This window comes from Rhinopithecus bieti, unplaced genomic scaffold (assembly GCF_001698545.2).
Source record: "Rhinopithecus bieti isolate Rb0 unplaced genomic scaffold, ASM169854v2 scaffold_1014, whole genome shotgun sequence".
NCBI classification, from domain to species: domain Eukaryota; kingdom Metazoa; phylum Chordata; class Mammalia; order Primates; family Cercopithecidae; genus Rhinopithecus; species Rhinopithecus bieti.
Window position 1 is genome coordinate 1,090,176 of NW_016803499.1, and position 12,391 is coordinate 1,102,566.

At 38.9% G+C, this 12,391-nt stretch overlaps 1 protein-coding gene across 1 annotated transcript in view; it reads left to right on the plus strand.

Annotated features, from left to right (window-relative positions):
• The window catches only part of LOC108538079 (zDHHC palmitoyltransferase 20), a 52,001-nt gene that overhangs the window by 13,996 nt on the left and 25,614 nt on the right, over window positions 1–12,391 (plus strand). The window contains exons 4-6 of the mRNA XM_017885931.1: window positions 8,049–8,118; window positions 9,236–9,268; window positions 10,428–10,548. Of these exons, the coding sequence (XP_017741420.1) occupies window positions 8,049–8,118; window positions 9,236–9,268; window positions 10,428–10,548 (224 nt within the window). The remainder of the gene's footprint in view (window positions 1–8,048; window positions 8,119–9,235; window positions 9,269–10,427; window positions 10,549–12,391) is intronic.

Below are 12,391 nucleotides of genomic sequence, written 5' to 3' on the forward strand. Positions count from 1 at the left end.
AATCAACAGAATCTACATTCCTTTCAGCACCACATAGCACTTATTCTAAAATTGACCACATAATTGGAAGTAAAACACTCCTCAGCAAATGCAAAAGAACAGAAATCGTAACAGTCTCTCAGACCACAGTGCAATCAAATTAGGACCCAGGATTAAGAAACTCACTCAAAACCACACAACTGCATGGAACTGAACAACCTGCTCCTGACTGACTACTGGGTAAATAACAAAAGGCATAAATAAGTTCTTTGAAACCAATGAGAACGAAGACACAATGTACCAGAATCTCTGGGACACAGCTCAAGCAGTGTTTAGAGGGAAATTTATATTACTAAATGCCCACAGGAGAAAGTGGAAAAGATCTAAAATTGACACCCTAACACCACATTTAAAAGAACTAGAGAAGGAAGAGCAAACAAATTCAAAAACCAGCAGAAGACAAGAAATAACTAAGAGCAGAACTGAAGGAGATAGAGAAACAAAAAACCCTTCAAAATATCTGTGAATTCAGGAGCTGTTTTTTTTTTTTTAAGATTAACAAAATAGACCACTAGCCAGACTAATAAAGAATAAAAAAGAAGAATCAAATAGACACAATAAAAAAATGATAAAGGGGATTCACCACTGATCCCGCAGAAATACAAACTACCATCAGAGAATACCATTAGATCAATGAGGTCAATAAACACCTCTACACAGATAAACTAGAAAATCTAGAAGAAATGGATAAATTCCTGGACACATACACCCTCCTAAAACTAAACCAGGAAGAAGTCGAATCCCTGAATTGACCAATAACAATTTCTGAACTTGAGGCAGTAATTAATAGCCTACCAACCAAAAAAAGCCCAGGACCAGATGGATTCACAGCCAAATTCTACCAGAGGTACAAAGAGGAGCTGGTACTGTTCCTTCTGAAACTATTCCAAACAATAGAAAAAGGGGGACTCTTCCCTAACTCATTTTATGAGGCCAACATCATCATGATACCAAAACCTGGCAGAGACATGGCAAAAAAAGAAAATTTCAGGCCAGTATCCCTGATGAACATCAATGTGAAAATCCTCAATAAAATACTGGTAAACTGAATCCAGCAGCACATTAAAAAGCGTATCCACTGTGATCAAGTGGGCTTCATCCCTGGGATGCAAGGCTGGTTCAACATACACAAATCAATAAATGTAATCCATCACATAGAACCGATGACAAAAACCACATAATTATCTCAATAGATGTAGAAAAGGCCTTCAATAAAATTCAACACCCCTTCATGCTAGAAACACTCAATAAACTAGGTATTGATGGAACGCATCTCAAAATAATAAGAGCTATTTATGACAAACCCACAGCCAGTATCATACTGAATGGGCAGAAGCTGGAAGCATTCCCTTTGAAAACTGGCACAAAACAAGGATGCTCTCTCTCACCACTCCTATTCAACATAGTATTGGAAGTTCTGGCCAGGGCAGTAAGGCAAGAGAAAGAAATAAAGGGTATTCAAATAGGAAGAGAGGAAGTCAAATTATCTGTGCAGATGACATGATTGTATATTTAGAAAACCCCATCATCCCAGCCCCAAAACTCCTTAAGCTGATAAGCAACTTCAGCAAAGTCTCAGGATACAAAACCAATGTGCAAAAATCACAAGCATTCCTGTACAGCAATAATAGACAAACAGAGAGCCAAATCATGAGTGAACTCCCAGTCACAATTGCTACAAAGATAATAAAATACCTAGGAATACAGCTTACAAAGGATGTGAAGGAGCTCTTCAAGGAGAACTACAAACCACTGCTCAAGGAAATAAAAGAGGACACAAACAAATGGAGGAACGTTCCATGCTCATGGTTAGGAAGAATCAATATCGTGAAAATGGCCATACTGCCCAAAGTAACATATAGATTCAGTGCTGTTCCCATCAAGCTACCATTGACTTTCTTCACAGAATTAGAAAAAACTACTTTAAATTTCATATGGAACCAAAAAAAGAGCCTGTATAGCCAAGACAGTCCTAAGCAAAAAGAACAAAGATGGAGGCATCACGTTACCTGACTTCAAACTATACTACAAGGCTACAGTAAAGAAAACAGCATGGTACTTGGGCCAAAACAGATATATAGACCAATGGAACAGAACAGAGGCCTCAGAAATAACACCACACATCTACAACCATCTGGTCTTTGACAAACCTGACAAAAACAATGGGGGAAACGATTCCCTATTTAATAAATTGTGTTGGGAAAACTGGCTAGCCACATGCAGAAAACTGAAACTGGATCCATTCCTTACACCTTATACAAAAATTAACTCAAGTTGGATTAAAGATTTAAATGTAAGACCTAAAACCATAAAAACCCTAGAAGAAAATCTAGGTAACACTATGCAGGATACATGCATGGGCAAAGACTTAATGACTAAAACACCAAAAGCACTTGCAACAAAAGCCAAAATTGACAATTGGCATCTAAACTAAGGAGCTTCTGCACAGCAAAAGAAGCTATCGTCATTAGAGTGAACAGGCAACCTACAGAATGGGAGTAAATTTTTGCAATCTATCCCTCTGACAAAGGGCTACTCTCCATAATCTACAAGGAACTTACATTTCCAAGAAAAAAACATCATCAAAATGTGGGCGAAGGATATGAACAGACACTTTTCAAAAGAAGACGTTTATGCGACCAACAAACATATTTTAAAAAGCTCATCATCACTGGTCATTAGAGAAATGCAAATCAAAACCACAATGAGATACCATCTCATGCCAGTTAGAATGGTGATTATTAAAAAGTCAGGAAACAAACCAGGTGTGGTGGCTCACACCTATAATCCCAGCACTTTGGGAAGCCGAGGCAGGTGGATCACGAGGTCAGGAGTTTGAGAACAGCCTGACCAGCATGGTGAAACCCTGTATCTACTTAAAAAAAAAGAAAAAGAAAAAATTAGCTGGACCTGGTGGTGGGCGCCTGTAATCTCAGCTACTCAAGAGGCTGAAGCAGGAGAATTGCTTGAACCCAGGAGACGGAGGTTGCAGTGAGCCAAGATCACCCACTGCACTCCAGCCTGGGCGACAGAGAAATAGGAACACTTTTACACTGTTGGTGGGAGTGTAAATTAGCTCAACAATTGTGGAAGACAGTGCAGCAATTCCTCAGGGATCTAGAACCAGAAATACCGTTTGACCCAGCAATCCCATTACTGGGTATATACCCAAAGGATTATAAATCATTCTATAAAGACACATGCACATGTATGTTTATTGCAGCTCTGTTCACAATAGCAAAGACTTGGAACCAACCCAAATGCCCATCAATGATAGGCTGGGTAAAGAAAATGTGGCACATATACACCATGGAATACTATGCAGCCATAAAAAAGGATGAGTTCATGTCCTTTGCAGGGATGTGGATGAAGCTGGAACCCATCATTTTCGGCAAACTAACACAGGAGCAGAAAACCAAACACCACATGTTCTCATTTATAAGTGGGAGTTGAATAATGAGATCATGTGGGCACAGGGAGGGGAACATCACACAGTGGGGTCTGTCGCGGCGTGGAGGGGAAGAGGAGGGAGAGCACTGGGAGAAATACCTAATGTAGATGACGGGTTGATAGGTGCAGCAAACCCCCATGGCACATGTATACCTGTGTAACCTGGATGTTCTACACATCTATTTCAGAACATAAAGTATGATAATAATTAAAAAACAATAAAAAAGCACAAATAACAGAAACCCAGTTAAAATACTTAACTAGAGTCAATTAGATGTGCAGGAGTAGTATAAGAAGAATCAAGTCCGGGAGTGATTGGGAAATGAGTCTTAAACAGTGTTTGAAAAAGAGAACATGTCCCAGGGCCCAAAAGTCAGAAGGGCCCCACCAGCCAGGCACGTTGCTTAGATGCTGTAAGTAGGTGTAGCCAAGGGCAGCCAGGAGTATTTGATATATGGCAGCAGGGATTTATAGCTGCCAGGGGGAGATGACTGGTCAAGTGTTGGGCTTTCAGTTAAGATCTAATTTAATTTCCTTTCCCTCATTCTGCAGTCATCAGAATGCACAGCCTTAACCGCTTGGTCCTTAGTGGTGTTCCATTTTAGATCGGATGTTTTCACTGCCTCATAGAGTCCATTTCCAATGTTTTGGCTGAAAGAGCTTTGTGCATTTGCATGCTCTGAGTTCATATCCTGCTGGTGCACCCAAGCATTATGGAAACAGGAACTTAACTTAGCTCTTCCGATAGAGTGATGAGGGATTCAGCTTTTAAAATTTGTAGCATTTATCTTTTTATACAAGGTTTTCATTTACAGTTGAATAGGTCTTCATGTTTTTCCATCATTAGACAAATACTAAAATGGACTAAATAATTTTAAGCGATAGTGGAGGAGAGAGGGTACAGATTTCCTTCTTAGAGAATGTCAAAGAATATGCTCCCAGTAGTGGAAAAGGAAGATTCTCAGTCTAGTGGCTAAGCACCTCCTACACATTTCTCATCAATCAGAAAACAGGTGCACTAAAGGCACCCTGAGAACTCATATTGTAATTTCAACACATCCAAAATCAAGGGCCCAGATGCCAGCAGCAGCAGCAAACAGGTTTCTCCTCCCTGTTGGTCCAGACAGGTGGGTGAGACAGAACTTGGCTTTTTCTTATGTGATGCGGTGTCTTGTGACTTGTGTGTTTTTCCCTAATGTGCTAGAGGGGAAAAAAATAGCTAAGCTTTCTAAAACGGTAGCTCTCTATTTTTAAATGAATTTGAAAAGTTGATTAAATTATGTATTTTATTGCCTCTGTATCATATTAAATGAATATTTTAAAGGCTTAAATAAATGAAAATTATTTTTGTTAAAAAACATTTAAGAAGTAGATATTTGTGTAAATTCCCTTTGTTCTAAGGAAATTCTTATTTACATTATACAAGTAATACATGCCTATTATTTAAAAAAAATAATTTTAGGGGCACCAAAAAAAAAAGACTGAGTCTACACACCTCATCCGTGACACCACTCATCAGATGCTATCACCTTTTCTTGTGTATCCTAGCAGAAATGTTTTATATATAACAGAGTATTGTAGAACTATATACAGTTGACAATCAAATAGCTAAATATTAACTAATACAAATTTGGTTACCTGGATACAACTTTCTATGAGCTATAGCTTCTAACATTGCTTCAAAATATACTCTGTCTCCCTGTTATATGTATTAATTGACATCTGAAAATGGATGCATTTTATTGGGATAGGGTATATAGTTATAACATGAAAATATATATTCTTTTCCCTTTGGAGATGGGAACTCTTTGTATCTACTAACTATTGTATGAATTGCTTTTTTTTTTTCTGAGATGGAGTCTTACTGTGTTGCCCAGGCTGGAGTGCCCTGGCACGATCTCAGCTCACTGCAAGCTCCGCCTCCCGGGTTCACGCCATTCTCCTGCCTCAGCCTCCCTAGGTAGCTGGGACTACAGGTGCCCGCCACCACGCCTGGCTAATTTTTTGTATTTTTTTAGTAGAGATGGGGTTTCACTGTGTTAGCCAGGATGGTCTCGATCTCCTGACCTCCTGATCCACCCGCCTCAGCCTCCCAGAGTGCTCAGATTATAGGCGTGAGCCACCGCACCCAGCCCTGAATTGTTTTTTTCCATGTAACGTCCTTGTATTTTTCCATATTAGGGCTGTCAAAAAACAAAATTTCAATAAATTGAGTTTGAAAGATCTAATTGCCTTTTATTAATGATTTATGAACTAGGCCTCATGCAGTCTACAAAATAGAAAAGAGCTCCAATGAGCTGGACAGGGGATGTCGGCTTTAGAAAAAGGCTGAAGAAAGTGGAAACAAAGAACAGAAAGCAGATTGGTTATTTCCAACTTGCTCTCCTCGTAGGGGCATAAGCAAAATTTTGTTTTAATGGGATTTGACTGTCATCTCTCTCCAGATTTCTCAGAAGCTCAGCTCTTACAAGTAAACAACTTAGGCTTCAGGTTGTGAAGTGGAGCCTTAGCGTGAATGATTCCATTTTGGGCCTGCTGTCTTGTCTCGTCTCCTCTCCCCGCCCCCCCCTTTTCTTTTCTTCTTTTCTTTTCTTTTTTTCATTTATTTAGAGGCAGGGTCTCACTGTTGCCCAGGCTGTAGTGCAGTGGCGCCATCTTGGCTCATTGCAGCCTCCGCCTCCTGGGTTCAAGTTATTCTCCTGCCTCCGCCAGCTGAGTAGCTGAGATTACAGGCATGCACCACCATGCCTGGCTAATTTTTGTATTTTTAGTAGAGACAGGGTTTCAGTTGGCCAGGCTGGTCTCAAACTTCTAAGCTCAAGTGATCTGCCTGCCTCAGCCTCCCAAAGTGCTGGGATTACAGACATGAGCCACTATCACTATGCTTGGCCAGCTGTCTTTTCTTTAACAAGATATAAATGTTTTGTTTTGTTTTGTTTTGTTTGAGATGGAGTCTCGCTCTGTCACCCAGGCTGGAGTGCAGTAGCACGATCTTGGCTCACTGCAACCGCTGCCTCCTAGGTTCAAGTGATTCTTCTGCCTCAGCCTCCGGAGTAGCTGGGACTAAAGGCATGTGCCACCACACCTGGCTAATTTTTGTATTTTTAGTAGAGATGGGCTTTCACCATACTGGCCAGGCTCGTCTTGATCTCCTGATCTCGTGATCCACCCTCCTTGGCCCCGCAAAGTGCTGGGATTACAGGTGTTAGCCACCGCGCCTAGTCATAAATGTATTTTGTATGGAAAATTTTTGTTAAAGTCTGCATAGTGTTTCACTGGATATACCATAAGATGGCTAACTATTTTTATAATTCAAATTATTCCTAGTGTTTTAGTAAAAACAATGCTGTAATGAACATCACTCTTCACTCATCCTTGAACAAGCCAAGCATACTCACACCTCATGGGCCGTTCTCTGATTAGAATCCTCATTCTCCCACCAGGCACAGTGGCTCAAGCCTGTAATCCCAGCACTTTGGGAGGCCGAGGTGGGTGAATCACCTGAGGTCAGGAGTTCGAGACCAGCCTGACCAATATGGTGAAACCCCGTCTGTATTAAAAATACAAAAATTACGTGGGCATGGTGGTGCACACCTGTTGTCCCAGCTACTCGGGAGGCTGAGGCAGGAGAATTGCTTGAACCCAGGATGCGATGTTGCGGTGAGCCGAGATTGTGCAACTGCACTCCAGCCTGGGTGGCGGAGCAACACTCCATCCGCTCCCACCCCCACCCCCCAAAAAAAAAGGCAACCTCCTTCTCCCTGATAGACTTGTCTCACTAACTTGCTGCTTTCAATTTCATTTTTCTCATATCTTTCTAAAATTATAATTCCCCAATGTTTCTTTCCTTGCTATCTATGCTATCACTGTCTAATACATTGTTTATTTTGTTAACTTGTTTGTTATTACTCCCCATTGCTTCCTGTACAATGAAAGGTCCATGAAGGCATGAACAATATCTGGCATCTAGCAGGTGTTCCATACGTTTTAAATGAACATGTGTATTGGGCAACAATAGTATATAATAGGATCCAGTGGAAAACATTTCAGAATTTTTATTCAAAAATGCATTCCCAATTTTATTGTTTATCGAGGGTATGGATGGCAGATAAAAGGTGTTTTGTTTTTTTTTTTCTTAATAAAGCTATTTCAAAATTTCAAAAACAATCCCACAGGATGCCTTAAAAGTCTAAATTTTGATATTGCTATAGGCATTGTGGTATAATGGGAAGAAACACTAGACTTGGGACTTACTAAGTCTTGAGTTCTGGTCTAGTTCTGCTGCTCACCCTGTTGTTTGACCTTGTATGAGTCATTTATTTGCTTTGTATCTACTTTTCATCTAAAAATTGCTGAGCAAACTACATTCTGATGTTCTCTTTTATCTCTTTACATTTTGATTTGAGAAGCTCTCTAGTATAATACATTTTGGTATTGTTTTAAAATTATTAGTTATCAATTACCCAGAGTTGTTTATTTTTTTAAAAAAGCAAGTTTTAATGTCAAATTAGTTAAGTTTGTACATCCTTCGACATCTTCCTTTTACTTCTTTCATGTAGCGATCAGATATTGTGAAAAATGTCAGCTGATTAAACCTGATCGGGCACATCACTGCTCAGCATGTGACTCGTAAGTGTTACCCACACATATGCTTACTATCTAGCACTGGAAATGAGTGATGGGAGAGTGCAAGGGGAAGGAACATTTTATATGCTTTACACTGGACAAGAACACTTCATCCTCTCCCATTATTTGCTGTGCATACAGGGCAGACAAAAAATTGCTAAAAGCTGGAATATACTCACAAGTTATCTTTGATAACAGTTCCTATACCAGTGAATAGAATTTTCTCGAACTTTATGCTGTCTGTGCTTGTGCTTAATACAAGTCTTTGTGCACATGCAAGGGGATAATATGTTGAGGGAAAGATCACTAGTTTGGAATCTCACTAATCCGTGACTGTTAGTAACACAGTTACTTAACTTTCTAACTATTAGATTACTCATTTTGTTATATTATTTAAGATGATCTGCGGTCTAACTTCATATAAATATAGAACACATATTCTAGTAGGGAGGCAAATGTGGGGTTTGGTTTTTTTTTTTTTCCTTATTACAAAAAAAAGTAGTGCTTATGCATGGGGTAAAATTTTATAGAATATGTGGAAAAATAACCATCTCCAAGCCCATCAGTGTTAATATTTTGGCTTATTTCCTTCTAAACTTTTCTTTTTATGACCTGCATATGTTTAAAATAACATATGGGCCATCTGTATTGCATTTTATCTCCTTCAGCTAATTTGTTAGCTGGATCTATCTTACGTACCAAGTACTGTGCACAAGATCTGAATTTTGTTTTTTTCAGAACAGGGTCTCACTATGTCAGCCAGGCTGGTCTTAAACTCCTGACCTCAAATGATCCTACCGCCTCCACTTTCCAAAGTGCTGGAATTAATTACACACATGAGCCACCGTGCCCAGCCCAGATCTAAGTATTACAGTATCATTTGATGTGGTCTAAGGCAGCTGAATATGTTCAGCTGAATTCCCAGTATAAAAACCGTGACTTTTTACCTATGAACATTTTGTGGAAGCATCAGAAATTATTTCTAACCTAGTTTCTGGGTTGATTCTCTTAAGATGTAGTTGTAAAGAGAAAATTTTAAGTCAAGTAAAAGAAAGTTATGAGAAGTTAGAATTAGAAGAATTTTTCTGCATGGATTTTCTTACGCTTGTTTGTTTCCTAGATGTATTCTTAAGATGGATCATCACTGTCCTTGGTATGTATAAAAACGCAGAAGAAATTGCATTGGTGGTGGGAAAGAGAGAATTTAGAGTAACTTCAGTGTTCCTAAATTTTGAAGGCCAGCTTACTCATAGATGTTAAGATTGATCTCTTTACATATATGCATATATTTGTATGTACACAATTATATTAAATGGTTTCTATTAAAAATATCTGCTGACATTAACACAAATAACAGTGTGTTAAGAATTAACATTAAAATTCCACATTCTTATAGAATTTATTAAATACATACCTTCACAATTAAGACACCACTCTCAACTTCCCAGATGACCCATTTCTAGGTAATAATGATTAAGTTTTCTGATTTGTCTTTGTTTGTGTTTCTTTGTTGTATTTTATTTTATTTTTGAAACAGGGTCTCTGGTTGCCCAGGCGGGAGTACAGTGGCATGATCTTAGCTCACTGCAGCCTCGACCTTCTGGGCTCAGGTGATTCTTCCACCTCAGTCTCTCAAGCAGCTGGGACTGCAAGCATGCACCACCACGCCTGGCTAATTTTTTATATTTTTAATAGAGATGGGGTTTCGCCATGTTGCCCAGGCTGGTCTTACACTCTTGGACTCAAGTAATCCACCCGCCTTGGCCTCCCAGAGTGCTAGGATTACAGGCATGAGCCACTGCACTCGGCCCAATTTATTTTTTTAAAATTATTACGTTTTAATTGTTTTAAAAAACATCTGAGAGGTCAGGAGTTCAAGACCAGTCTGGGCAACATGGTGAAACCCCATCTCTATTAAAAATACAAAAATTAGCTGGGTGTTGTGGTGGGCACCTGTAGTGCCAGCTACTTGGGAGGCTGAGGCAGGAGAATCGCTTGAACTTGGGAGGCAGAGGTTGCAGTGAGCCGAGATCACGCCACTGCACTCCAACCTGGGCAACAGAGCGAGACTCCCATAAGGTGTACCATCTTCACCATTTCTTAGGGTACAGTTCAGTAGTGTTAAGTATGTTTAAATTATTGTGCAATTAATCTCCAGAACTTTTTCATCCTGCAAAACTGAAATTTTTTTCTCATTAAAGAGCTCCCCTTCCCCACAGCACACCAGCCCCTGGCAACCTCCATCCTACTTTCTATTTCTGTGAATTTGATCTGTCTTGCTTTTATAATGTGCCTTTTCTTTATTTTTCCAGGGTGAATAACTGTGTGGGATTTTCTAATTACAAATTCTTCCTGCTGTTTTTATTGTATTCCCTATTATATTGCCTTTTCGTGGCTGCAACAGTTTTAGAGTACTTCATAAAATTTTGGACGGTAAGTCTTTTTTTCTATCTTGAAACATGTATTTAAGACTTTAAGATACTATCTTTCTAATAAATTACTTCATTTTTTGTGACAAGTAGATATATTTTAATTTTACAAGTTAGAGTTTTATAAATGACTCAGAGGACAGATAGGGCTACAATTTACTTTCATATACACACATGTTTATTTGTAAATAAATGTATATTAAGCAGGATATAGTGAGCCTCTTTTAGTGATCCAAATTATTTTCACCCACATTCTAACAAAAACATATTCATTTTAGGGAGGTAAATCGCTTTTCTTTGAGTCGGTGAGACTTACTGCAATTTTTATAGTAATAAAATCTATAAAGACAGGAAGCAGTTTAGTGATTGCCTCAGCCCCAGGCAGCCACTAAACTGCTTCCTGTCTTTACAGATTTTACAGCATTTCTTAAAATGGCAAATGAATGAAAACAATTAAATGTCTTTTCAGCTGAGGTCTCCTTAAACTATGATACATCTATACAAAGGAATGCAGTGCAGCTTAAGAAAGAATAAGGAAGCTCTTTATAACAAATGATGTGAAGTGATCTTTGAGATCTATTATTAACGTGAAAAAAACAAGGCATGGAAGAATGCATATACTATGCTGCCATTTCTACAGCAAAATAACATGTCTATATTTATATATGTCTTATCTGGAAGAATGCGGTAAAAATTTCTTAACAGTGGTTGCCTCTGGGGAGGGCACTTAGAAGGGAGACTTGCTTTTTACAGTTATCCTTTGGATTTTGTGTAACATGGACAAATAGTAATGTATTCAAAACAGATAAATATAGCTTTAAAATTTTTTTAGTATGGAAGTATATCTTTTTTGGGGAAAACTACCAAAACATTGAAAGTAACTGCCTCTTGGAAGTGGGAGAACTGCTGTTTTTCATTAATAGTTTTTTAGCATTATTTTAATTTTCTCTGTGCATGTACCATTTTTTTTAAATTTAGAAATTATTTTATTGTCTCATTTTTTAATTTAATTTAATTTTATTTTATTTTTATTTGAGATGGAGTCTTGCTCGGTCACCCAGGCTGGAGTGCAGTGGCGGGATCTCATCTTACTATAACCTTTGCCTTCCGGGTTCCAGCAATTCTCCTGCCTCAGCCTCCCCAGTAACTGGGATTACAGGTGCCCCGCCACAACACCCGGCTGATTTTTGTATTTTAAGTAGAGACAGGATTTCACCATTTCGGCCAGGCTGGTCTCGAGCTCCTGACTTCAAGTGATTTGCTTGCCTCAGCCACCCAAAGTGCTGGGATTTCAAGTGTGAGCCACTGTGCCTGGCCGAAATAATTTCAAAATAAATGAAAATTTTCTCCTTCATTTGAACTCTTTAAGTTTCAAGATAATATTCATTCCTTTTTCTTGCCCCTTCAGCCCTTTAAATATAGGTTCAGTCCTGGGCTGTCTCACTCTTGGTTCTTTCTACTGTTTTTCTGGGCTATTGCATGTACCCGTGGCATTCACAGTTGCTGTTCCTAGCCCTAGCGCTCACATGGGCCGAGCCCAATCCCCTGTTCCCAGTTGCTATTTATTGACCCAGCAGACATGAGGAAGACACCATAAAAATCAGCACTTCTCAAACCAATCTCATTTTCTTTTCACTGTTCTTTGTATGTTTATCTGATTGGGAACAAAATCTTTACAAATCTATCAGTTTCCAAGCTAGAAAAATTAATAGCATCTTGGAATTATTGTTATTCCCTTATGAAACTGAGGTATAGAATCAGGGTGGTATAGGGAAGAAAAATGAGCTTTCTTTACATGTAAATGCCATGTATGCCTTTATTTGCCAGAATCTAAGCTCCATGAGAGC